The sequence below is a fragment of the Myripristis murdjan genome, chromosome 24 (genome assembly GCF_902150065.1).
Source record: "Myripristis murdjan chromosome 24, fMyrMur1.1, whole genome shotgun sequence".
Classification (NCBI taxonomy): Eukaryota; Metazoa; Chordata; class Actinopteri; order Holocentriformes; family Holocentridae; genus Myripristis; species Myripristis murdjan.
The window spans coordinates 15,616,814-15,644,371 of NC_044003.1; the positions used below are offsets into that span (position 1 = coordinate 15,616,814).

Consider the following 27,558-nt stretch of genomic DNA (forward strand, 5'->3'; position numbering starts at 1 on the left):
TCTTGGTTTGGAAGGGTTATTCATCTTCATAAATACTGATTGGACTGTCCTGTGAGTCTCAAGATGTTTTCCTTTAAATACCAATCTTGATCCAAAATCCAAAATCCAATCCCAAACCCAAACTAATCCTATATTTGCTGGCCAGATTATTAGGTTTTCATCTTAACAGTCGTCTGCATATTGCTGATAAAATCTGCTACTCCAATGTGAAAGCAAAACACGAAGAAAATGGCCTGAAATATATCATCTGTTGTGAGTTATAGCTATGGGTCATGGATCTGTAAATGTATGGGAAAGAGTGAACACGGGATAACCACTGTGATAGGCATGTCAGAGAGACATCGACAGAGAGCTAGCTAATAGCTGGCAGTAAATGTAACTCTAGTTGGTACATGGTACACATACATAGGGTGTGAAAGAGAGAGAGCCCAGTAAATTACTATTACAAGCAAATGCTCGTACGAGGCACCTACACAGTCACATTAAATCCCCTCCCTTATGTAACCATTGAGAAAACAGCATTCTTTTAGCAACAGCGTGTCATACAGTACCAGTACACGAGGTTATTCCATGAACCAGAACAAAAAGGGATATGCAGTGGTGGTGCCAAGAGACTTGGCTCTGTTGTAGTCCAGAGACAAAATGTAGGTCAATGTCATGATGATGTAGCGTTATTGAGATGCGGAATCTATTCAGACAACTCAGTGCTGCGTGTAGAGCATCATTATGATGGCTTTATCACAGAAAATAGTGATAGTGATCAGTTTCTCCTTACAGAATCACAACATATCTGAAGGATGAGAAACACTACAGATGTGCAATAAAAATGTAAGAGTGGCCAACACAACCTCCAGCCCCAACTCCCACCCCATCCCACTCCTTGCCGGATCAAGAATAGTGGTTTGTACTTTCCACACCCTTATCCATAGATTAGTTATGTTAATGACTGAGGAAAATTAGACATTTTAATATATACTATATGGAGAAAAGTATTGGAACACACCACTTAATCACTGAATTCAGATGTTTCATTCAGTCCACAGGTTTATAAATTGCCAAAGGTTTATAAAATCAAGCACCTAGCCATACAGTCTGCCTTTACAAACATTTGTGAAAGAACAGGTCGTTGTAAAGAGCTCACTGAATTCCAGCGTGGTGCTGCAATAGCAATGTAATAGGATGCCACCATTGCAACAAGTCAGTTTGTGAAATTTCTTCCCTCCCAGATATTCCACCATCAACTTTGAGTCATATTATTTCAAAGTGCAAACATTTAGGAACAACAGCAACTCAGCCACCAAGTGGCAGACCACGTAAAGTTACACAGTGGAGTTGCCAAGTGCCGAGGTACATAGTGTGTAAAAAAGTGTTGCCAATGCTCTGTAGACTCAGTAACTGCAGAGCTCCAAACCTGCTCTGACATTAATATCAGTACACAAACTGTGCGCCAGGAGCTTCATGGCATGGGTTTCCATGGCCGAGCAGCTGCATGCAAGTCTCACATCAAAAAACGCAATGCCATACTGTATGTCGGATGGAGCGGTGTAGAGCACGCCGCCACTGGCAGGAGAATGTTCCCTGCCTGAATGCACTGTGCCAACTGTAAAGTTTGGTGGAGGAGGGATAATGCTATGGGTTTGTTATTCTGGGGTTGGCCTCAGCCCCTTTGTTCCAGAGAGGGGAATCTTAACATTTCAGTTCACCTAGACATTTTGGACAATTCTATGGTTCCTAAATTTGTGGGAACAGTTTGGGGAAGGCCCTTTTCTGCTCCAGCATGACTGTGCCCCAGTGCACAAAGCAAGCTCCATAAAGGCGTGGTTTGGGTGAGTTTGGTGTGGAAGAACTGGACTGGACTGCACAGAGTCCTGTCCTCAACCCCATCCAACACCTTTGGGATGAACTAGAACAGAGATTGCGAGTCAGGCCCTCTTATCCAACATGAGTGTCTAACCTCATAAATGCTCTTCTGGATGAATGGGCAAAAATTCCCACAGACACACTCCAAAATCTTATAGAAAGCCTTCCCAGAAGAGTGGAAGATGTTATAGCTGCAAAGAGGGACCAACTCCATATTAATGCATATAAACTTAGAATAGGATGCCATAAAAACTCCTAATGGTGTAATGTGCAGGTGTCCCAATACTTTAGTCCATATTGTGTACATTATACAGTGACAGTCAAGAGTCTGCAGGTTCCCATTCTAGCCAAACAATACAGCAGGAGATTTCATTTATCAGTTCCACCTTTTCTGGTTGAATTTATGTTATGCATACTCTTGAACCACAATGGCACACGATAGCAAAAATACTGATCTAGACAGTATGAGACAGTCTAACTAAAGTTTTTCTTCACATCAAACCGCCAATATTGCTCACCAGAAGCTCAGGGAAGATGGGCGTGGGTGCCTCACCGGTGATGTCATCTTCGGGGGCTGTGATGCGCAAGAAGTCGACGTGTCTCGGTCTGGATGGACTGGAAAGAGACCTGCAGAAGAGGAGGGACTCCTCCACCTCCTGCTGCCAGATCTCCTCCTGTCTCTGGAGAGCCTCATCTGAAGGAGAGCGAGCAGAATCACCAATCATTGAGGAATGTCAGTGGTTCAGCAGACCAGATAAGTATGCTAAATATTTGCAACATCATGGGTTCACAACTGGTTCATGGCCTCTGTATCATGCCCAGAGAGAGCTGGGCCCACAAGCATTATATCTTTTTCCTGTTTCTGATCACACTGCAGATTTACTTGGTATTGAAATTAAGCTTTCAAATAATTGCCTCTCACTGCCAGTTGGGGATGCCAAAGTGTGAAGCTGCCAAGTTAAAAATAACCTTTAAGAAACACTTACATTTGCCAAATACAATGAATCAAATCAAGCACAATATGAGGTTTACTGGGCTGTTTTAATGTGACTTTGGTAGTACTGAAGTGCTAACTGATTTTTACTACAAGGGTGAAACAGGGTTGCATATATAAGGCAAAACATACAGAGGGAAACATAAATTTAGGCAAAACTGCACAAGTACTCTACATCCACTGCATATAAACATCAGCATGTCTTAAGTCTTGGTAGCAGTATTGGCAAACTCATCATAGGTAACTGAATTGCTTTTTAATTGAGAGGTTTTCCTCTTTGATTCTAGGCACAGGTAGTCAAAACACTGACTTGACAATAGATCACACAACATTATTCAAGGCAATGCACCTCAACTTCAGTTTGCTAAAGGTCCCGCTACATCCCTTACAAATGCTCTATAAAGGTTCCCAGTGCTCATCTTTGGATGTGTGAGGTAACTGAGTTAAAAATAAGGTACAATAATGCAATGTTCCAGTGTCCAGCTTGTAGTAGAATTTGTTTGAAATGATCTCCAGTCCTCCTGTAAATGTCTGCCAACCAAACCACCTGGATGCCACATAAACAAAATGTAGAGAACTTTAAATGATCAACTAATGTCTCATCCCTGTAGTAAATCCTTTGTGTGTTAAGTTAACCTATAGTGTCACCATGAGGATAAAAAGAGGAACTTCAAGGAACAATAAGGTAAATCTTGGCTAAGCACAAATATCTGTTCAACTACAAAATTTCAAAACCTAGACAAAACATATGTCTAACACACAATTTATTAGAACCATACGGTTCCCTCAATTAACTAAATTTGTAATCCTTGAAGCAGCTGAGACATGAATTGTACAGTACGCCTGTGGCTCAACTTTAGCAAGACGTGTTAATGTTTTGTTCAAAGGGCATGGTTGAGCAATCAATTAATCCAGTTTTTTCCTAAGGTTATACAATGGTTCAGTGACACAGTATCATTAATTCTTCGATTCCTCACTGTTAATCAAGCGTCCACTATTAATCAGATGCACCATAATGAGATACAGCTTTTCTTCCTGCAAGAACATGATTTTCACTTTGCTGCTATTGTATGTTATTCTGTGATGCATTTTGTAAAGCAGAATAAAGACCAAATGCATCAAACTGTTGTATAGGTGCCAGACAGAATACGAAGCATGATTCAAACGTAGAGTTGACACACTGAAAGCTGCTCCCAAGGCGTATACCCTTATCAACACTTACAGCTGACAGGTGACATTTTGCCCATCAACTCTATGGATGTTAACAAATTCATACACCACAGGAGCAACTGTCAGCATGCAGATTTAGCTTTTTACACTTTGCCCCCGGCTTCATTACATATTGTTTTTTGATAGCTGTACAGTAGTTAAAGTCATAGTTATGGAATGAAGTGGGGAGGTGCCGGGGGGCTGGTTGAAGATACAGATGGGAGGGTTAGATGATGGATGTCTAGCATTAGAGGGGTGACAGCTAATGATCCCCGAGTAACTGAGCTAATAGAGGAGCTTTGAAAAGGACAGTCTGACAAAAGGTGAGAGAGAATCAGAAGTGGAGCTTTCATTAATCATTATATTTATCACACAAAATCTGCATTTTGCCAGCATGTACAGTATGTTTCACAATCAATAGTTTGGTTGCAGTAGGATTCTTATTTAAATAGGTACTAAAGGTATGTCCTGCTGCTCAGTACAACCACTGCCTGCTGAAAAAAAATTCCACTGGAACAACTGGAAATTAAAGTCTTCACTCAGCATGGCACTAGCACTGGCATAGCTAGGGTTTTTAATTCCCACTTTGATTCACACTTGTGAGGCACAGTGGATAAATGCATCCACCAAATGCAAGATGTAGTCAAAGGCAGCTCAACCTTGAGGAGGAGGAGAGTCTGTTCACTTTATGCATCCAGATTTTCCCGGCCCCTGACCTGGTAATTTTCTGTCTCAACAAACTCCCTTCTCCAACTGCTGACATGGAGAGTGGGCCGTATTACATGTGTCAGGGTAAAGCAGGATACCATAATTTCAGAGAGAGTGCCAAAAGAGCAGCTGGTTTGTGTAACTTCCAGCAAACACATAACCATACTTGAAGCCAGATTAAACAGATCGCATTGTTCCAGCTTATGGAAATTTCTTATCTGTCCTCAATTCAGCCACATTCAACACAATATTGGATTTTGAGAATAACATGAATTGAAGGCTCAACATCACACTCTCTCTCACTCTAATCATCATCCTCCACATATTTCTTGTCTTTTGTGAGGCTCAGGGCATTAATCCTATTTGGACAGCCAAGCGTCATGTTGCCCCGCCTGGATGGGCTTTCATTTCCTGAGAGGCTAATAAGAGCCATCAGACTCAATACGGATCTAACTGATCTAGCACTGAGAACACAAACACTTCGACTGCACTCAGTACTGCCAAGTTCCTCAGTTTCAAATAAAGTCAGAACTTTGAGAGTTGATCAGTTTGAATTTATTTTAATAGCCGATAGAGGTGTAATGTTACGGTGGGTGTGCATCTGGACCATAAGGAGAACTCACTTTCAGCCAAATAACCACTGACATGTAGACGATGTCAGGGTCACAGTTCAGCCACCTCCTCAAAAGTATACCACTACACTCTGCTGCCGCTAAAGAGTGGGTTACTGTTGCCAAAACTCATGGGGTTACTCATGGAGAAGATCAAAAAGAGGCGCTTGAGCTGCCTAATGTCCCAACATAATCACCAAGTTGAGTAGTTATGCTGAAGAGATCATAAAACTCATTAATGTGCTAACTTAAAAGTATTTATATGATAATATGCTTGTCCTTACATAACACAGCAGTATTAATATTATATAATAACATAATATTAATAACACATTAATATGCAAATAACTTGGCACTTAAACTTAAAACAATATGGAGTAATTTAAACTTTTTTTTTTTTTTTTAATATGCTCCAAAATCTAATCAGATCATCTTCTCTATTGAAGTAACTGGGAATAAAGTTTCTATTATGTATTGTGTTTAATTCATTGTGTTTTCATTTCTATACTCACACACACACACACACACACACACACACACACACAGATAGATGCCACCATGACAACATAATGGCAAGCATGCTGTGTATCATGGTGGTATAGTAGGATAGAAAAATGACTTCTACATTCGGCTTTAAACATGGTGCAATGAAGCACGTGCACCAACATTATGCAACAGCACAGAGCTGCTTATGACTTCTTGTTTTCCTTTACACATTCCTGAAGCAAATTCATTTTGCGGTCCAGTATGGTGTTGTTTACTTCTGTTGAACAAGAGATTTAATAGACAGAGAGTTGGTAAAGACAGCTGATAAAGAGATAAAAGTGAAATGTTTGTCACACACACCCTGAGGAGGCAAAAATAAATGTTGGTGATTTATTAAAAGATATTGCAATGAGTCCAGGGTAGTGTGTGATCACTTTTGTCTCCTATGGTAAAAGACAGCCTGGCATGGTTAGCACTTTAAAACAGCAGTTATCCCATGCAGATTAAGTCAACTTTATGCTACCCTCCTGCACATTTAGAGTTTTTCCTTGATTCTGCCCTCTCTTCCTCCCTCCCAACACACACACACACACACACACACACACACACACACACACACACACACACACACACACACACACACACTAATTCTGTTCTGTGAAGGGGAACTGTAGCTGTCTCAGGTCAGTGCACTTTCCACCACTCGACCACCAAACCCAGCCACCAGGGTATCCACATCAGGTGCTCACCTAGTACTTCATGCCTGAGCAAACACAGACACACAGACACACAGACACACACACACACACACACACACACACACACACACACACATACACACACACACACACACACACACACACACACACACACACACACACACACACACACACACACACACACACACACACACACAAAGATGTAGTGGTATGTCAAACCAGCATGAGGCCATTATTCACAGACTACCACACATCCTTCAGGTCTGCTTCAGCATCTGTGGTGAGCAAGAGAGACAGTGTGTGTGTATATGTGTGTGTGTGTGTGTTTGTACTCAAATGACCCAGAGAAGACTGGGAGAGGATGAGAACAGACAAGCTAGAGCATGAAAATCAGAGCATCTTGTCTGATGTCTAGCCTGACAGTCAGATGTACCACCATCAAAGTCCTCTGCTCTTCCTATTCTGTTCACTCGACTAACCAACCACTAAATGTCAATGTTATGTCTCTATTTCAGCGTGTACAGCTGGTCCATGTCTACACACGCCACTGTCACACACCCTTTTAAACATGGAATATCAATTACAATATATGTAAGGCATTTTGTCTTGCATAATCCACCGGAAATGATCGTGACACACAGTTGATCATGTGGCTGAGGCATAACTGTAAAATTCAGCTGAGAGAATGTCAGCCAGCAATGCAACCGCACCGTTATGTGACAGCTGGCCTTTTGAAGTCCTTCAGAGAACTTTATAATTTCTCTTATAAACAGAATTTGAAATGAACAAATACAGTGACGTCTGGAAAAGATGCACTAATGTGTACCATTCTGATAGCTCAGTAGGCCACATGTATGTGCGTCAACATGGGTTCAAATGCAGCTCATGGTTTCTGATGCATGTCCTCCACTCTTTTCGACATAATCCATGTCACTTTCCACAAATAAATGTTCCATAAAAAGAGAGACACTATATGAAATGGAAATGGAATTCTGAAAAGTCAACAGTTTGTCTAGACCTTCACTCTACACTACTACAAAATGTTATCACGCTGTTTTCAGATGGAAAATTGGCTTTCACTGAATTCCTATTCTATGTCCTTGTTTCAGTGTTTTGATTATTTCAACTTGGTAGCAATATTAGAAGAGGTAGTACAAGCTGATGTAGTAGTGGTAGCATTTATTTTAGCTTTAATTTTTTTCTTTTTTTAACCTGAAGAGAGCACACAGGCCAGATTGTCTTCTGTCTCACAGATGTATCTGTAGGTCTAAGTCTGGTTCTATTTTTAAGAAGTTCTAATATCTAAACAAGCCACCTTCTTTGTGGTATTCCACTGATCCATTTCTGTCCCACTGGAGACTGAGGTAGCACTTCCATATCTCCAAGCCCCCTGCATCTGCTACTGACCTTATCTCACCCTTAGAGTTGGCTGCTGTCTGCTTACCAGTCAGGGTCAGAGGCAGAGAGTGATGGCTGGGCCCAGGATTGGACAGACAGGAGGAAGACATATGGGACAGGAAAGGAGATCTGTCCTCAAAACTGCCAGATGTTCTTGGAGACACATCCAGAATTGCAGAGAGAGAGGGTGAAGGGGTACAGGTAATTTCCGCACGAGTGGAAAGACAGGGTGCTGACAGATCGCTTGGCGCCACTGAGAAGTCAGCCGTCAAATCAAAAGGATCAGATGATAGATTCAGAGACCTCCCTGGTGATTCTGAGGGGTTCTGTCCATCGCTAAAGCCGCACATCTTGTAAGCATCTGCAAAGTCGTCACTCACTGCTTTCACTAATTCCCAGTCATTGCCATTCACTAAGCCCTCCATTCTCAGGGCTTGGCGCAGACTCTGGTTCAGAGCCTCACCCAGGGCACGAAGCTCTTCAGCAGGGAGAGGCTTCCTTTGGTTGGAGCCCATGTCCTGGGTCTGCATTTGTGGATGACCACGGAATTCAGGCTGGCATCTATGTTGCATGATCTGGAGATGCTGTGTAGTCTCTGATGTGGCCTCCTCATCCGCACATTCACCTGAGGTAACTTGGAGCTCATCTCTCCTCTCTGTCGTGTTTCTGATCCAGTCTGTGTTGCTGAGACTCACCCGACGTATGATCCCCTCCACCTCCTCAATCTTCCCCATTACTCGCCAGACTGCGTCCCTTTTCCCCAGCTCCTCAGACTGCTGCTCGGAAGGCTTATCTTCCACAACCTCTGCCATCTGCTTCTCATCTGCTTGGTTGGCCACCCAGGCAGTGCAAAGGGCCTGGGCGATCACCCTGTCTGGAGAATGACTGGTGCTATTTTGGCCCCTTTGTTGGCTATCCGTAGAGATGCATGTTGTGCACATGTCATTGTCATACTCTGAGAGGTCTGTATCAGAATCATCAGGAGTAAGTTGTTCATTTAGAGACAAAACTTCTCCAGGGGAACAAAGGCGTGTCTGGCCAGAATATCTCAAAGAAAGTGTAGAAGAGGGGTCTGGCAGCTTCTCTCCCCATACTAGGGTTTGGTCTTGTAGACTCCTCTCCATCTCTTCCAACACTGAAGTACCTTTCTCCTCTATCTCTGTTCCTACGGCTCTTTTTCTCCTGGCAGTGGGAGTGCAGATGGCCAACTTCTGTTCCTCTATGTCCCACTCTTGGGTTTCCTCAAAAGTAGGAGTGCTCAATATCAAAAGCTTCTTCAGTTCCCTTCCCCAAGGTGCTGCCCGCTGACCCCCTGGCATTTGCTTGAGAGTGTGCTGAAGGGTGCTGGTGCAGCCTAGACCCTCCATTCGTTTCCTTCTCTTCCTAGGGATCTGAGCTTTGGGGGATCTCCGTGAAATGTCCTGCCTATCCAGATAACTCTGCAGGTTCGGCTTAGTCTTAGTGCCCTGGTGGTTGCCCATGCCCATGAATGCCTGGCACTCTGAACACAGCGGTAACAGGTCTGTGAGCCAGTGGAGCTCAGAAGAACCATCCACTGCCTTGAGGCTTTCTTTATAATCCTTGAGGCCAAATTTGTCTGCTTGACCCCTCTGCACTGTCTCAGCTGGTTCCTCCTCCTTGCAACAGGAGTTTAGTCCTGGTTGGTACTTGAGAGGGGCCTTAGATGGGGAAGTCGGGACCCCGCAGAGTGAGAGGGAAGGACTGAGAAAGCTTCTCTCTCTGATGGGGATATAGAGATGCAAGGTAGTGTGAGTGCCTTTCATGATTTTGTTTGATTGCTATAGGTCAGCAGACAATGGCTGGTTAACAGAAGGACAGCTTCTCTGGATTGTTATGACCAAGAAAGTGTCAATCACCAATGGGCCACTTCATGAACCCTGACACAAAAAAAGGATAGATTTTATGCCTTGGTAAATTCAAATCAGTTTATGTGCATATGTTTGCAAACACCCTCAAACAAACACAATAACACTCACACACACACTGCATACAGTACAGCATATATGTCTGCACTGAGAAAATGTACTTGTAAGAAAGTCTTTCTGTGACTTGCCCTTAATCAAAATATACATCTGTCAAATTAAAAGTAATGTTATGTAATGATAAATTTTAAGGTTCTGAAAACAAATAAAACACTTGATAAACTTCCCTGACCCTGGATCACAAACACCAATTATCAAAGAATAAGCAAGCTTCTATTACACAGATTGCAAGTTCATTTTTGCTCATAGTCCCATGTAGCTTTGCTGTCTGCCCACAAAAACAAGGCTGTGAGGGCTACCAGAATAAGAGTTCATTATTGCTGGTTAAATTAGTCCCGATACTTTTGAAAACATTTTCCCCTAGTACTTTTAAAAAACATCAAAATAATTAAAATTCACAACCTTTAGCAAATCTACAATATGCAAAAAAGGAAAAAGGAAGCAAAAGATTTCTTTAGGCAAACTCACTCACTCACCCATATGATACATCCTTCCATCCAATAGCAGGATATTCTTCTGTTGGAGTTACAGTGACGTTCAGGTGACATGGGATGACTGTCCACCCACTGGAGTGACAGACAAGAACTTCAACCAATCATCACCACCGATGGCACTTTGATTTACTTCTATTGGCTCATCAGATAACAGTCACAACTAGTAATCCCCTGAGGAGTGACAGGTATTGAGGGAGCATATGAACAAACAGACGGTAGGCTCAATGGGGATTTGCAACTAATCAATTTAATCCTCTACAGTTGACTTCAATCTATAGTGGATAGGCACAAGATGTGTAGCCCTTAATAAATCTTGCTCAAAATAAGTTATTTTCTCACATTGTAGAATTGGCTGAAATATCATGCTGGACCAATATTAATTGTTTTATTATACAAGAGCTATGTGCAAGGCCAACTGTTGGGACCAGCTGGGACAAAAGTGGATTGGTTTTCTGTTAATCCTGAATTGCTTGGTGGTAGAGGTGTCACGGCAATGATAAATGCAGTCCTAATTCATATGCTGGAACCATTTCGCTCCGATGTTGAGTCAGATGTTTGCTATCGACCTTCATACAAAAGTAATGCAGTCTGAGTTAGAGATATTCATTCATTCATTTTCCAAACCGCTTATTCTCGCAAGAGGAAGTTAGAGGTAACTGATAGGATCGACACTTTGACACAGCAGAGCGGATACGACTGAGATAAGCACTTGCACACGTGAAGGAAAACGTGGTATCTTGTGATTAATGGCCGTGAATTCATGGGCTATCATTATTCTCTTTATAACTTGAACTCTGTAACTCACATCTGTCCTGTGTGTCAGCCACTGACCATGCAGTCTATGTGTCTCTATGTAGGTCAGAAGCGCACCATACTGAGCTGTGCACAGTGCGCGGTGAGTGCATTGGGCTAATCTGACATGCTGGCCAGCTGTCATGGCCAAGGATATCAGAAAACAAAGTTTGAAGAAAAAAGGTTAGTAGTGCTTTGTGATAGTCATTGAAAACACAACAACATAGTAACGTAGATACTTCTAAAGGAAGAGTTCATGTTGACTGGGCTAATGTTGCAGGCTACTCAAGACACCACAGGGAGCAGGAAAGCATTATCTTTTGAGATTTAATGTCCAAGATAAAAAAGAAGCAGTGGGCTGGTCCCATTATTCTTGCTGGTGGCGTGGTTCTTCACACCATTTATATTCGGCTCACGAAACAGCACATACTGCTCCTGCCTAACTGAAGTGCTGGCAAAGAGTGCGCTCGCGCACACACACTCGCACAAACAAAAAAAATTAAAATCAAAAATAAGTAAATAAAAACAAAAACAAACAAAAAACTACACATGTGCCACTTTACCATGTACCATGGCCAACAACATCTATCTATATAATATCAATGTATCTCCTCCATCAGCAGCGCCTTAGTGTGGCCACCTCTCCAGGATACCCCCCTCCTCCACCCTCCCCTTTCTAATTTCTAATTTGGATTATTGTATTGTGTGTATTCTACTGAGCTACTGTCTCTAAAAAATCATACTGGAGAACGGTTACAATTACAAGGATGGCTGGTGACTTTGAACATAAACACTATGCTGCACATCGGATTCCAAATATTATAACTCATCCTCAACAAGGAGAGCTATCACAGTTTCTGCTACTACAGATCAATCTGACACTGGTCCTCTCCTCAGTCATTGCCACCGGGCCGCGCAGCCTCTTGTCGATTTGTCAGACGAAATGTGCCCATTATTCCTGTGTGGGGAATCGCCTTGGTCTTATAATTGGATTATTTCCCGCGGAACCTCCGCTTCAGGTGTTCAATTAGTCTTGCGGGGTCCCATTTTTTCCCTAGGACGGCCACGGAGTTTTTATATTCTTGATGCTCATTTTGGCTTATTGTTTCAGGTTGGAGTTAGAGAAGGCGGAAGAGAATTAATGTAGGTCACTAAAAATTCCATCGCGTTACTAGGAAAAAAATATTTCGCGATTGTGGATTCTGGGATCAACACGCGCAAGCTCCGCCCTTAAACAAACGAACTTAATTGAATTGCAACATTATTGGTTTGCCGAATCGCGGTATTAGCAATTTTTTAAAAACTCGCCAACATTGTGACTATCAAACAAATGGGCAATTATTGCTTAGTTTGTGTGACATAAATAGCAAATAGTAATGTAGCCTAAACGCCAAACGCACGGCAAAACACCCAACGGACGTTACAATAGGATACGGTATGATACGATACCATAGCACAAGTAACTCAGCTTGGACTTTACGATGGTGTAAGTACAACTTTGGACTGTTCATCCTATCGTTCATCAGACGAGTAGTCTACATAGTCGTTGCCTTATTTATTTATTTATTTATAAATAATAAACATGTTGTTGCCTAGGCATTGGACAGTCGAGTAAGCTAACTCTGGGCTAAATGCTGGCTAGGTAGCTAGCTACATGTAGTAACGAGTCTAAACCAGTGTACCTTGACGTCCTTGTGGGGTAAACTCATTTAACCTACAAAAAGGTTTTATACTGAACACAAGTGTCTATCATGAAAAGTGGTACATTGCTGCATATGACGAAATCTAACTTTAAAATGGGCAATTTGTGCTTAAATAAGGGAATTCTGTCAAACTGTAAATAAATGATTCACCCCACCCTGGCCACAGCTACTGTCTATAAGGCAATCTTGCTAAATTTCTTTCTTTCTTTCTTTCTTTCTTTCTTTCTTTCTTTCTTTCTTTCTTTCTTTTTCTAAAAGTGCATTGGGGAAACTTAAAATTATTTGATTGCAGTTTCCACTGGCTTTAAAAAAGCATGGTGTTGGCTATTGTGTCATGGCTATTGTGTCATCTTACAGTCTTGAAATATTGCCTGCAGATGATGAACGTCTTTTAAAGTCGGTGAACTGAAACAAAGTGCCTATTTAATTTCACATGAACTAGGCTATTCCTTTTATATGGATTACAGTTTTATCCAGGTAGGCTATGGATTAATCAATAATACATTACATCTTAATCTTCCCAACACTGGTTGTGGCACTGAAGAGGAATTACATCCCTACAGCTTCTCTTGCCTAGAGTGACATTGTAAATGATCAGCGAGAGCTTCACAAAGCAACGGGCTGAAAAACCTGCAATGCAGACCACGGTGATTGAATTACCCTGTACATACTTTAGAGAACAGGTTACAGACGTGTAGCTGAAGACTTTGGGTGCTTTTATATTTGTAATAAAAACAGATAGAAAAGGAGATTGAGAGAAAAGACACTTCAGTGAACAACAAATTTTATTCATCGTGTGCCACTCAGAGAAAATGACATTGAATTTGTCCTTTGAGTGATGCCATTTGGATGGCAGTTAATCAGTGTAATGCAGCACAGGCAACCAAATATGCTGTATAATAACCATAGGCCTGGACACACCAAAATTCAGATGTATTGTGATGGATACACCCTATTTAATGGTTGGAAGTGAATATCTAACCTATGATTGGAAGTAAACCTACAATGATCTGTCCACTAGATGTCAGCAATGCCCTTGGCAGCAGGCATGACCCTGCCCTCCTCTTCAAGTGGGACTTCAGTTGACTTTTCTCATCTATCTCCTGCTCCAGTGAATGAAACTGAATGAAGTTTAGTGCTCAGTGAATTCTGGACTCCCCACTAATGTTGATTGATGATTTATACCTGTTTCTTATAGTGAGTAATCCTAAAGGTAAAATCCATTAAGTGTAATAACTCACACAGGCTATGGTTTTCATGCGATCTAAGACAGTCCCATCAGTTTTTTGGCCAGAAACTTTTACTTGAGGATTTTATTTAATTGGCTTGTAAAATCAAGGCCAGATTATGTGGCGAGTTTGAGTGTGAACAAAATTTATTCCCAAAATAAACTTTATACTTTGTGTTATGAGATCTGAATCAGAAAATGTAACCTTATTCCTAGAAAATCTCCCTGCCATATCTCCCAGTTCATTTTAATGGAGCAGCACAAGGTTTTATATTGGAGCATCACTGATTTAGGTTTTATGAATAAAGTCATTGCCCTGCCTGAAGGCTTCCCTGTAGGTCCTGTCACCTACAAGCAGGTGAAACGTTTTTGGCTGAGCACACTAGCCCTTTCTCAGCAACACTAACTGCATTATTGACAACAGTTGTGTACTAAATTGACAGCTCTTGATAGATTCAACTGGAACTGACAGCGTCTGGCAAACACAATATCATTTGCCACTAAAACTTACAGACTCAATTTCTGGGGATAAAGTGGCACCATTATTGAATTCAGACAAGATATTAGACTATTATTAAGTCATTTGTTTTGAATGCTTCATTGACATGATTTTTAGCTGTGGCTTCCAAATAGATGCATGTCTATTTCAACTCAGCTTTGCTTTTTGTTATAATGATAAAACATTCAAATATCACATTAGTCCTTACTTTAATTAAGATATGTTAAGTACCACATTTTGCTGTTTCCATGTTGGCTCTCCTGTCCTCACCACTGTAGTTTAATTATGTTCCAATTAGCCTTTATTACTGGATTAGAAAATTACTGTTTAGGCTGATTGTAGACCAATAAAGTCTTTAACTTTGCAAGTGGGTTTGAAGTTTGGGCTTTGGGTTCCAAGAAAAAACGTTCAATTTAACACACTTTGTAGCTCTTTAAATAAGCAAGTAAGGATGGTGAACAACCAAGTATGCAAACAAGCAAACCCTAAAATGAATTCCTTTCAGAAGGTTCCAGTGCTACAATATGAGCTGCCTGCTATTACTAACTTGGGGAATTTTATCTACCTCCTAGGCCAAGTTTGCAAAAACATGGAAATATATTTCTCTAAATAAATAGAGCGCAGAAGAGAGAGAGAGAGAGAGAGAGAGAGAGAGAGAGAGAGAGAGAGGAGAGAGAGAGAGGAGAGAGAGAGAGAGAGGAGAGAGAGAGAGAGAGAGAGAGAGAGAGAGAGAGAGAGAGAGAGAGAGAGAGAGAGAGAGAGAGAGAACTTAGCATTCAGTCCAAGTGCTGCCATTCACTGCTACCCTCAGACCACCTTGCATTATTGCCAGGCAGGGCGTGAACTAAACTGCTGACTCCCGGGTGTGTGTGTACTGATCTGTAATACACTCCAACATGTCGCTAGTTTTTATTATAGATCAGTGTATGAGGTGGGGGTGGGTTGGGGTGGGTAAACTACTACAAGGTCTGGAAAAGTGTAGGAGTGTGTAGTGTCGCTTCCTGCAGCCCGATCCTCACCATCTCTGACCTTCATCATCACTGTCATCATCACCATCACCATCCCCATCCCATCAGCATCTGCACCCCTGCAGCGCTCGCCATGTATGTGATGCTCCGGGTCCGTCCGTCCGCAGGTCCGCACTGCTGGCGTCGGGGCGCAGGGAGGAGGAGTAGGAGGGAGGAATAGGAGGAATAGGAGGAGGGAGAGGAGGAGGGGAGGTGGGGTGGAGGGGCTCGGCCGGGCTGCCCTATATGGCTGTGGATGAGCTCTATGCTAATATCGGCTTGAGGGGCAAAGCGTCGCGTTTCTGGACAGTCAGTTGTGGCTTTCAGAGTCTGAGCAGGCTCCTTCACAGCCATGGCTGAGGGCGGAGAAGGGGAAGATGAGATCCAGTTCTTGAGAACTGTAAGTAAAGATTTTTCTCGTCGGTTGTACCGTTGATCACGCTACAGTTCACGCTCGGTTGCAGCCAATTAACGCTTTGCCCAGAGGAGGTCCAGCTTGTCAATAAGTGGGCGAATCCCCGCTCCAAGAGTTACATATCGTGGAAGTTATTTTTCTGCGACAAAACGGGGTTGTTGTGCATTTATTACGGCTTTGCCTCTGCATGAATAAAGCATTTCGGAAGTTGCCGCAGGTTTGTGCGCTGCACCCCGGGACCCCGTCGCACCTGTCGACAGGACTCTTGGCTGTGGGGAATCTCAGTGAGAGTCTCATCTGCAGGCGCAAGGGCAAAAACCACCTAACATATGCTTGCCGTTTTCACTGCCTTCATCTGTTACCGTTTGCTGATGGATCTGACATTGGCAATTCCTTGGCAATGACTGTATAAAAATATTATTCAACATGCATTTTTCCCCCATACACTGTAGGACAACATTTTTTACGTAATAAGGCATTACTATTTTACTTTTCTGGTTAAATTGTCAGGCCCAGGGAGAGGAGTTTCAATAAGTTGTGCTCACACGCAAGCCGCCCGCTGCAATTACTATTTTAGTTGTTTGACGCAGATTGCTTACAGTCTCCCTGCTCTGTGTGGATATGGGCAGCAGTTATGCTTGTAAATGATATGACAGGTTGTATGTTGGTGTGTCGGGAATAGGCTATCTTGCAAGGCAGCTTGACCGCACATATTCTTGCCTCCTGCAGTTTTAATTGACTCAGGGGAGGTGTTGTATGAAGACCAGCACGTCTTGTGTCACAGCTTTGACTCAGGTTGCACATGTGCCATAGGGCTTCTCATGTGTGACATGTTTTCATGTCACAGACTCCCATATAGATTCAGTGTAAGTCCTACACTGCCAATTTTTTTGTTCATGGCCCAGTATATAAAGATAATTGGTGTTGATGTAATATTGAGTTGTATCACTGTTGTAGGATGCAGGCTAGATGGCAATGGAGACATAGGGACAGTGAAGCTTGTGATTAGAATATAAATGCATTCTTTAATTAGGGTGATTTCTGGTGAATTAAATTCTAATGAAATTAAACAAATCCTTATTATGCTGGGTTCCTGGGGACCCCTGGAACCCCTCAAGGACCTCTAGAGGGTCTAGGTCCACACTTTGAAAACCACTGGTGGATAGAACCCAACAGGCCATTATTACAGACAGTTTGGACTGTTTTTGGCGAGACTTTCTCGCATTGTTGATTGAAATCTGTTGGTGTCTGAGTAAACGAATTAGCCTCTGCCTTGAGTGACTAATGTGTTTGTTTTATAGTGCTCATGGGAGGAATGGAGTGCCTCTCTTGCATGTTGTTGGGCTATAACTGGTGTCCTGCAGGTACATAATATATCCGAAAACATAGCTGATTAGGAATTGAGAAACAATGTTTCTTATTTATACTTCTTATTTATACTTATGTTTTTTTTATATACATTTTTTGACATGCCTCCAGGTCATGACAAGATGGACCTCTGAAAACAGGTGCATATGCTTCTATCATTGGTTTGAGATGTTGGTCTATATGTAAGCTATATAGGCTTGGCTGGTTGTCAGTGACAGGGAGGATGCTGTATTTAAGGGTCCTGCTATTCAGCATGCCTGTGATGTACTGAGCCACGCCTTTTGGATTCCTGTGTCACAATGGCATCTTGATTATCTGATTACAACAGTGACATGTGTCGGGGGCTTCCCTGAAGACCCACAGCCTTGTTATAAACGTGGAATGGTGAGAGAAATGTGCCCTTGCAGGAAGCCCCACAATAAGGGTGCTAATTGAAATATAATACATAACAATCTGTTTAGCATTGCACAATGAGCCTGGGTACATCTGGCTTGTCTTCAGCGGGTGATTCAAAAATAGTTGACTTGAATTTAACAATAGTTACTGTAGCATTTCTCTTAGACATTTATAGTTTTCAATTTTCGTCTGCAACTAGGAATTGAATTACTTAGAGGACAACTTGTGCTGGAGTTTGTAAGGCAACGACTGTCTTTGCAGTTCTCAAATAGCTCTAGCTTTTCCTAGATAGAACAGTCTGCCAGGTGTTTGGAAGAACTAATCTGTTTGTAGTTTGAGAAGTGGTCACCAGGTATCTGCTGCAGTGCATCCTCAACCCAAACCATTCTGGTATTTGATACCACTGTCATCTAGCAATAGAGGTCTAGACATTCTGATTAAATACCAGCCTGCTGTGCAACTTGTGGAGTGTGCCTTAAGTCTCACCTTGCTGTTGAAGTGCAACACTGGGAAAGTTGGCAGCGATGAGAGCTTCTCTGTCAAAGGAAATCGCAATGAAAAGCAACTGAGTGAAGGAAAATGTTACACCTCTGCCACAAGGTGAAGAGGGATATCCGCTGTAACTTAATAGCCCTTCTCTCACTCTTTGGTCCCCCACTTTGCTGTCATTGGAGCTACAAAATATTAAACTGTTGTTGTTATCTCTAGCAACGCCCAAAAAAGCTGTTTTAAGTTACCACTGTATTTGGTGCTGACTGATCATCAAGAATTTATTTTCCTTAGTTGTGGCAAACTTTTTACCTTGAAATTTAATTTTAAAGAGAAGAATGTCAGGGTTGTTGTGATGTCTTGAGATTATGCATCTATACATGGGAGAGCTGAGAGAAGTCATGAGGCAAAACTCTGATCACGTTCAGGAGTTGATGATGAGCCCTGTAGCTCAAACAGCCCCCAAAAGGTGAAAGAATTCAATCTTGTTGATTGCAAATATTCAGATTTGCTCAATTTTGTGTTTTGTGTTTATCTTGATCAAAATATTGATTTGTGAATGACAGTGATATTATATACTATAACTTGTAATGGGTAGTTGTAGTGCCAGTTGATAATGATGTCAAGTCTTTGGTCTTATCAATTGTATCACCATGACTTTGTTATTTATTGTTATGTTTCAAATATGAATGTTGCTTTGCTGTTTAAAGTGATGCGATTTGCTTTAAAGAACAACACTGTAGTGGTTTAATTTATTTCAGAATTGTGCTGCTTCATTGAATTGACACCAGATCGTTTCTTACTTTTCTGGGGTGAAAATGTTACAGCTCCAAAATGTCAACTTATGAAGTTTAGAAAAACAGCCTTGTCTCTAGCTTGACTGCTGTTTATTTTTCTCAGTTAACTAGTTTGTTTTGAAAAGGTTTCAAAAACCCAAAGGGTTAGAACTTTGACCCACAGCAAAACAAGTATCTACCTTTTCTGAAAGGAAATATGGTTAGTCCAGGTGAGCTGAAGCTAGCTGCTCCTGCACCTTTAAAAGCAGCCAGGTGATCCCAGCTTCCAGTCCGGCAGTAGCTCCTCAGGGCTTATTTGGAGTTTATGTTGTTCTGGAAGCCTTCTGCATACCAAGGCAAGGACTCGAGAGGTTTAAATTTAGCTTTTTAAAAGCTGATGCTTCCACAGCACATACAGCCCTGGTCCCCTGGCATCAAAACCCAGGGTCAGTGCTTAAGCTGGGGCAGCACAAGACCAGTGGCACTTTAACACCATTTTTATAGGGATAAACTAGCATTTAGAAACCAGCCGCTTGTTACCACAAAGTAATATACAGCATTCTATAAAGCTGTATACTACAAAGTATTGTACACAGAACATGATGGTTGCATTGAAACAGAAAAAGACAAGATTTTTAGCTGTAAAACAGCAAAATGTCCATTAAAGTGACAAAGACTGTACATCAAATCTACATGTGCTACACCTCCGTTATGCTTTGCACCATCTGGAGCACATTTAATCATTTGTCCACAGCAAAGTGAGACTGTTCTTGTTGAGTGGCTTTTGTTGCAAGTTGAAATAGCAGACAAGACAATGGAGTGGTTATTGTTGGATTATCTCCCTTTGTCACAGGTCCATAATCTTGTTGTCCATGGAGAAGCACAGAGAAAATCAGAGACATTTCTAGATTGGATATTGTGGTGTACTGAAGTGTGATACTTTGAAGGTGCATGGTTTGGATTTAATATGAGGGGGCATTATTGTTCCAGTAGGCCAGTGAGAATATGTGTTATCTTAAACCACTTTTGAGGACACCTGAAAATATGCTTAGAAATTAGTTTGATTATTGGCAAATGGTGTTGTGCTAGGTTGGGCAGTCCTCCTGACTGAAGAATAGATAGGGGTTTAAAAGTTTAAAAATCAAGTGTCATTTAAGAAGAGATGACCCAAGATGTAGCCCATCATTTTTTTAACGGAGTCCAGCCGCCTCATTTAGGGTTTTACACCATTTACTTTGTGTACACCTAGTTTACACTTCCTTCAATTATTTTGCACTGCATTGCATATGTAATGACTTTTTTAACATTCAGTGTTTTTTATTGCTTCTAAAAAGACTTCATTGGGTCAAATCTAGGTTGAATTTTACTGATGTCCCAGCTTACAGTGACACCTTAAATAAAAAGTCATGAATGTGACAAAGTCTGGATGCCAAAATGTTTTTGAGGAAATATTTCCTGGTGGATACTTGTGTCAAGTGATTTAGAGGACACAGAGTGTAATGTAATGCAGCACTGATGTGCAAACAGTTAACCCATACTCAATGAATTAAGGATAAAAAAAGTACATTTTGACCAGACCATATGGCAGCTTCATGTTTACTGTGGAAATTGATTGTCACACTGTACAAAATGCTGACTTTGTGTGCAGACAAACCGGAAATAATTGAAAGGACAGGGAACCTTGATGACTTTAAAAAACAAAACAAAAAACACCACTGTCCTTTTAAGGCTGACATAAAGGAAAATAATTTCTTGGTGAAAAGAAAAGCGATACTGTCTTGGAATCATTGATAGAAGCAAGAGCCACCATTCCATTATGCAACAGATATTTTGCACTTGTTTATGCCCTTGCAAAGTTTGCCTCTGCTATGGGAGAGAGAGAGAGAGTTTGTGTCCTACGGTCGTCCAGTGAACTTCCCTCAGCTTGATCTAAAGTGAATGGGAAGGATTTCCTCTGTATTGATTGAGCAGACTCTGATGGCAGGGCCACATTGTGTTCTCTGGCAGCTGCAGCTCCCCATTATCAAGCACTGAAGGACAGTGAGCTGCTCCCGTTCCTGTCATTTACACAACCTTGATGTAACGGTGGCAGGACCTTGCCTCACTAAGTTGGCTTTGCACATGCAGGTAAATGAGATACAAGGGTTTCAGCTGAGGTTGGTCCTGTTAAGTGTATTGGACTTGAGCACCTCAACTTACTAAGGATGGGTGTGTGTGTGGGTGTGTGTGTGTGTGTGTGTGTGTGTGTGTGGTGTGTTGGTGTGTATGTATGTTATGTATTGTATGTATGTGTGGGTGTTGTGTTGTGGTGTGTGTGGTGTGATGTGTATGTGTGGATGTGTGTGTGTGTGTGTGTGTGGTGTGTGTGTGGTGTGTGTGTGTGAGAGAGAGAGAGATTTGTTTGGATTTTTTATTCTGTATGAGTTAGCCAGTTCCTGGAAAACCTGCAGTTACATTAAAATTCATGAGATTGCATCAAGACATGTAAACAATAGGTGTTATGAGGTCAGTCTGAAAGAAAATAGAAAATAACATGAATATATGCAGATGGACAGTTATATTAGCTGACAATTTTGAACTTGTAGTTGGAAAAAGGCTCATGGGAAATGTCAACACTTCAGTGTTCTGCTGCATAACGCGCTGAAACTTGAAAAGGGTGTTATTTACCCACTTAAGAGCTCATTTGTTTGTATGTGGCACATAGCATTGACACTGAAACATGTGATGTGTTAAAGCCATAGGTGAAGCTGTTTATCTCTGGTTGCTCCTGCCATATGGAGAAAATGTTAATGCCATTCAGCGCTGCTGTGGCCTTTTGTTCACCAGAGCGCTGCCATATCTTTGGATTATGTCTGCAGCCTTATTGACAAGCTCATGAAATAACCATGAATTATAACGGTGGTGGGACATAGCTGTTTGTCATCTCAATCAGTATATGGCCTCATCCTCAGGAGAAGCCCCTCTATACTTTGTTGTCCCCTCCAGACTTTTAGTGTGAAGACTTTATTCACAAAGCTATGATATCCCTTCTTCATTTTCTGAAATTCATCAGTCAGTATCTCTAAAATAATGATTGTCATTAAAAACTGGAACTATTATTTTGTTTTCTCTTTGTACTTTGAATCATCTTTTTTCCCCAAAAATATTTGGTGCTCAATTTTTGAAGAAAGCTTTTCACATCATGACCCTGGCCTTGTGTTTCTACTGATTCATAAATCCAGAGAATTTAGCTGACTGACTAAATTGTACTGGCATAGCAGCATGATATGCTCACCCCATCATAATCAATACCTCATTTTAATTATTGCTTTCTCAACATTATTTTACTGTTATAGGATATCAAGTTTCTTATTAAATAATGGGAATAATGTTGAAATTGCATCAAAAATATGCTGATATTTCAGTTTCAGAGCCTTATTAGAAGAGAGACTGTGCAGTGTATTTCTTTGGAGGACCAGGCGCAGTTAGCAAAAGAATCCCGGTAGGAGCAGCAGCGTGAGAGGACTCTCAACCTAAATAATTACCTTCATTAATCAACAGAGGACTGAAAAAGGTGCAGACGGTGAGCGTCTTGGAGTTTTGTTTGCCCTCAAGGTTACTGAGTTTATTTTAATTTAATTCCAGCGCCTGTGTGGTTTGCTCTCAGCTCTGCTGCCACAATGCTTTTCTTCTCGAGCCCAGTTAGCATCCTTTCAGTGATTACAAGTAAGCAGTAACACATTGTTTGAATTGTCGATCACATCCAAATTAATTCTGACAATGTTTAGATGCAAGGGTGTTTGACTTAAGGAAACCATAATACAGTTTATCAATTTCCTGATAATTTGCTTGTATTTGGTTCTGTTGTAAGTGCTCCAACATCACAGAAACACCACTTTCTATTTGCTATGTGCATTCAGCCATGGCAGCTGCAGTGGAGACATGTCATCTTGTGGCTTGATGGAGCTGGATACCATTTCAGTCCCTCGTTGGGAGGTTTACCCTGTCACAGACAGCCACTGATCCTTCGCAAAACAATTAATTGTTCACTGAATCTATCTTGTGTCATGTCCTCTCCCCATTAATAGCTATTCAATATCAGTACAAAGCAAAGGAAAAGGTGAAAAACCTGACCTCCATGAAATCTATTTTAAAGCAGACTTGCTTACTAAATCGCTGTTCCTACAAATAAAGCCCTCTGAGCCCTCTATTGCATACGATTATTTATCTTTAGTTTGCATCAAATCAGATAGTGCAGGAGAGCAAAACCAGTCAGGAACCGGGAGCCTAGGGGAAGAAAAGCTGGCTTAAGTTGGCTTGAGGTGAATGTCTTCACTTAAACTGATCTCAGTACTTCTCTTCCTGTCTGTTGATCTCTCTTTCTGTCTCTCTTACCCCACAGCCACACACAGCCACACACAGCCACACACAGCCACACACAGACACACACAGACACACACACACACACACACACACACACACACACACACACACACACTCACACTCACATACACACACTCACAAACAGAAGTCCACACAGTGAAACTCTTGCCTCCCTCCCGTCTCTCTCCTCAGACAGGATGATGGACATCAGAGAGGCCTCCTCCAGGTCCGTCCCTGGCAGGAGCCCCCATTTCTCAGTGCTGCTGCTGATGCGAATGACTCGGCCTTGCATGCATGGCAGCCTTCTGTAGTTGGAGTTGGTCTGAAGCAATATGCATGCAAACTAAGTCAGGGAAATCCAATTTGTTATAGGGACACCATATAACTCTTGGAGTCTGTGATCCATGACAATGTATTATGGCACAAAACTTGTCTGACTGTGGAATTTTCTTTCTTTCTTTCTTTCTTTTTTACTATATTGCTCAGCTGTGTGGTGTATTATTCATTTTGACCCAAGATGTCACAGTGTCTCAGATGAGTTACAGTTACCCACCTACCCACTCATCTACACACACATCCACACACATCCACATCCACATACACGTACACACAGCCACCTTAAGGAAGCACACATGCAAGTGTCAGATGAGTGACAGTAAGAGCACAATCTTGGCATTTTTAATAACAAATCTCTATGCGCTACTCCTGAGGTCATTATACCTATTTCTGATCTTTGTGAATTGTGTATGGAAGTTTATTTTTAAAATGATTGCTTTCAAAATAACTTTGAGCAGATTCAGAGTCAGTGTGGCAGCTGTGATCACCTTTAGAAACTTTTCAGTAGAACTATTTTTGTAACACTATTATTTTTGGAGGTCAAGATATTTATATTTGAAGCAGGTTTATGGCAACAATGATTGATGAAAATTGCCAAATGGGGCAAAATCAGCATGGAGAAAATATTAATTTAAGGCATGTTTTATTTGCAAGGTTAATTTTTAATTATACATAGGCACAATCTTTAGTTTACATATGTCTCACCATTATTGTAATAGTCTAGTGATTGTCCACCACAAGTCTGAATCCTGCAACAGGCAGCATGTCTCTTTATTTCAAAATATCCTTGAGCAAGACATTGAAACCATCTGGTGAAACCAGGGGCATCAACTGAATCGATCACAAGCCGGGGTAAAGTTCTTGCATCTAATATCATTTGCTACCAAAACTCCCTAGCCCACCTATATTGACTAAATCGTTAGGAAAAATGTCATGCAATGACTGATGACTAGCAAAATAATATGTGGTCAATGTGATAAATTATTAGACGTGTACTATCAGTATGGAGGCAACACTGATCTTGAATGCTGATGATGTGAACATCTTTGATTTGTCTTCCAAAAAAAAAAAAAAAAAAAAAGGATTCCTGCCATATTATTCGAGGTTTATTTGATACAACAATATTGGCATAGGACTCATTTAGGTTAAGGTGCTGATGTCAAATGCAACATGTTGCCAGTTGATACCCATGGGTGTAATAATTCTATCATCTATAATATGATACTCTAAAACGTAGGGATGCGTGGCATTGGATTTTTTCCCGATATCCAATATGTTGATGTATTCCAACTCTTTTGGCAGATTGCTGATGCCAATAATGATAAATGCACATGTTTTATCCACCTAATTGCAGGGAACATCAAATCTCTCCTGTAGGGGAATTAACACAGTATTATTGTGCCTGTTCTTACCTTGATAACCCACTGTCAGGTACAGACATAAAATACAATGCCTTTCAAAATGTACATATTCACTGGGAAAATAAGAAAATGATTTATGAAAACATGCCACATTTAGTTTTAGGGATGAACTAGCCTATATTGATGTTTTTTACCGATATCCAGTATTCCGTTATTCATTTTAAAGCTTGGCTGGCTGATACTGATGATGTCCTGATATTATTGTGCATCCCGACTAAAATGTTGTTTGTTCATAAGAAATATTATAAATTAATCATTTGTTCAGAAAAATCTGTATCCAGTAGCGCCCACTACACACATTTCCATTTAATTTGTGCTCTGGAGCTTGATGGCTGCGTGGCAGTGTACTCATGTACTCAAACATCTCATTTAAGTGTCATTGCCAGTACCGGTGTGGGTCTGTAGGGAATGACTCAAAACATTTTAGACAAGTACAGCTATTGCTGCTCAACACAGGGTTGGGTGGATGAAGAATGGGTGTTTAAGCATTGAGCAGTGCTGTGGGCTAATGTACACATAATTAGACTGTCTTTCTGTCTCTCTGGTGTTGCTGTTGTTATTAGCCAACTTCTGAGGGCAGTTCGTCAATGAATATTAAAAAATTGGTTTTAGCTGTACAAACATTTCTTGTTGGCAGAAAAAAATCTTTTAAAATCACTCACTGAATGTTGTTAATTCAATCAGTGAGTGATGCCAGAGACTCTTTTGGAGTTTTTTTGCAACGCAAGTTAGCTAACTGGCAAAGCTGAACGGCAAAGCAGGAGCTCCAGTTACTCTAGAGATCGTGTCCAGTTTCTGGGTTTGGTGTCTAAACCTAACCTTTCCCCAACCTTAACCAAGTGTTTTTTTTTTTTTTTATATATATATATATGTTTTGTTGGCTAAAGCTATCAAAGTTTAGCCCCCTCTGGAAGTGGTTTTAGTCACATCTGGTAAAGGAAATTTCATGCAGTGAATTGAAATTGTATCCATATGCACAAAAAAAAAAAAGGTTGATTTTTGAGCGTGGACACAAATTTGTAGATTCAATTTTGTTACAGTTGCATGAACTCCCATTAGACAGGGTTGGCAATATGTATAGTCTGAATGCACCCTAATGTTACAATGTGAGAAAAACTATATTTTTTTTTTTTACTCCACCCACTGAGGTTAAATCAACCAATGCCATTATTTCTGCCTCTGAGAAATGTTTTAGAATTAAAACTACGGTCAGCCAGGTTTCTCACTTCTCCTGTCTCTGTTTCTCATTTACATCCCATGCTATTATTAATTTTTTTCTGTTTGTCACTATCACTGTAGTGTGTCACTGTTTTCCTTTTAGTGTTTATTTACACTCTGTCTTCTATTCATACAGCTTGCTGAATAGTTTTTCCTTTCTTTTTCTTAAATTTACAGTGAGGTTGCAACAATGTGAGTGGTAACATGATTATTTATATCAGGCTCTTGTGGTTTACAACTAACTCGTGAATGCAATGCCTAAAGGCTTTTGGCTTCATTTTGCTAACTTGCTGCTGACAGATGGGACTGTTGTATTTTTGATTCTTTGTAGCTGGGGTTATTAAATTTTTTAGCCTGGGATTCAAAAGTGTATTGTTTCTCATCTTGGGATCCAGGCTCATAGAGGTTTTCTTGTCATGTGGAGACTCAACAGAAACAAACATTTTGGTTTGTGCTTTGATCTAAGTTTAAGGAACATCAATTTGATAGACACCAACTTCAAGCCTTATCAAGCTTAACAGATTGTGGCTCTCACACATCTACACTGTATCCTCTTTGCACTCTATGTTCTTAGCTAAGCTTTACTAAAAACACGTAGCTAAACCTGCACTTATCACCTTGCCAGATATATTTATGAGAAATATGACTCCTGAGCAATCAGCTATTTAGACAGACTACGCACTGAGACAGTGTGAACAAGAAGACAAACTCGCTGGAATTTGCTTAATTCGCCTTTGTTTTTTAATGCTTGTCTGCCTTTTTCCTTCCCAAATTCTGTCTGTTGATCTGGACCGAGCATGTGCAAAGCATGTGGGTCAAAATAGCAGTGCTGAGGGATTGAGCAGATTCACCTTTTCTCAAGTTCACATTGGTGGCAGCACTGGGTGAGTTGTGGGAGTTTATTTGGCACTCCAGAGCATCGAGAGTTCTCAGGTTTCGGCCACTGGATGCATTGAGCCACAAACGTGCACCTGCTGCTGTCCGTTAAAGAGCAGAGAAGCATGCTGCTTGGTTAACTAAGGAGGGAGAGAAAAAGAAAATGCGAGGGTGGGAAAGACTTTGAGGG

At 41.2% G+C, this 27,558-nt stretch overlaps 2 protein-coding genes across 2 annotated transcripts in view; one reads left to right on the forward strand and one right to left on the reverse strand.

Moving 5' to 3' along the window:
• Positions 1 to 10,489, reverse strand: part of LOC115356209 (formin-like) — a 34,182-nt gene extending 23,693 nt beyond the window's left edge. Inside the window, exons 1-3 of the mRNA XM_030047282.1 lie at positions 10,465 to 10,489; positions 8,032 to 9,725; positions 2,379 to 2,554 (exon numbers count right to left, since the gene is read on the reverse strand). Of these exons, the coding sequence (XP_029903142.1) occupies positions 2,379 to 2,554; positions 8,032 to 9,472 (1,617 nt within the window). The 5' untranslated portion in view covers positions 9,473 to 9,725; positions 10,465 to 10,489. The remainder of the gene's footprint in view (positions 1 to 2,378; positions 2,555 to 8,031; positions 9,726 to 10,464) is intronic.
• Positions 10,490 to 16,063: 5,574 nt separating this feature from the next.
• ryr3 (ryanodine receptor 3) overlaps positions 16,064 to 27,558 on the forward strand; it is a 136,831-nt gene continuing 125,336 nt past the window's right edge. Inside the window, exon 1 of the mRNA XM_030047858.1 lies at positions 16,064 to 16,111. Coding sequence (XP_029903718.1) covers positions 16,064 to 16,111 — 48 coding nt within the window. The remainder of the gene's footprint in view (positions 16,112 to 27,558) is intronic.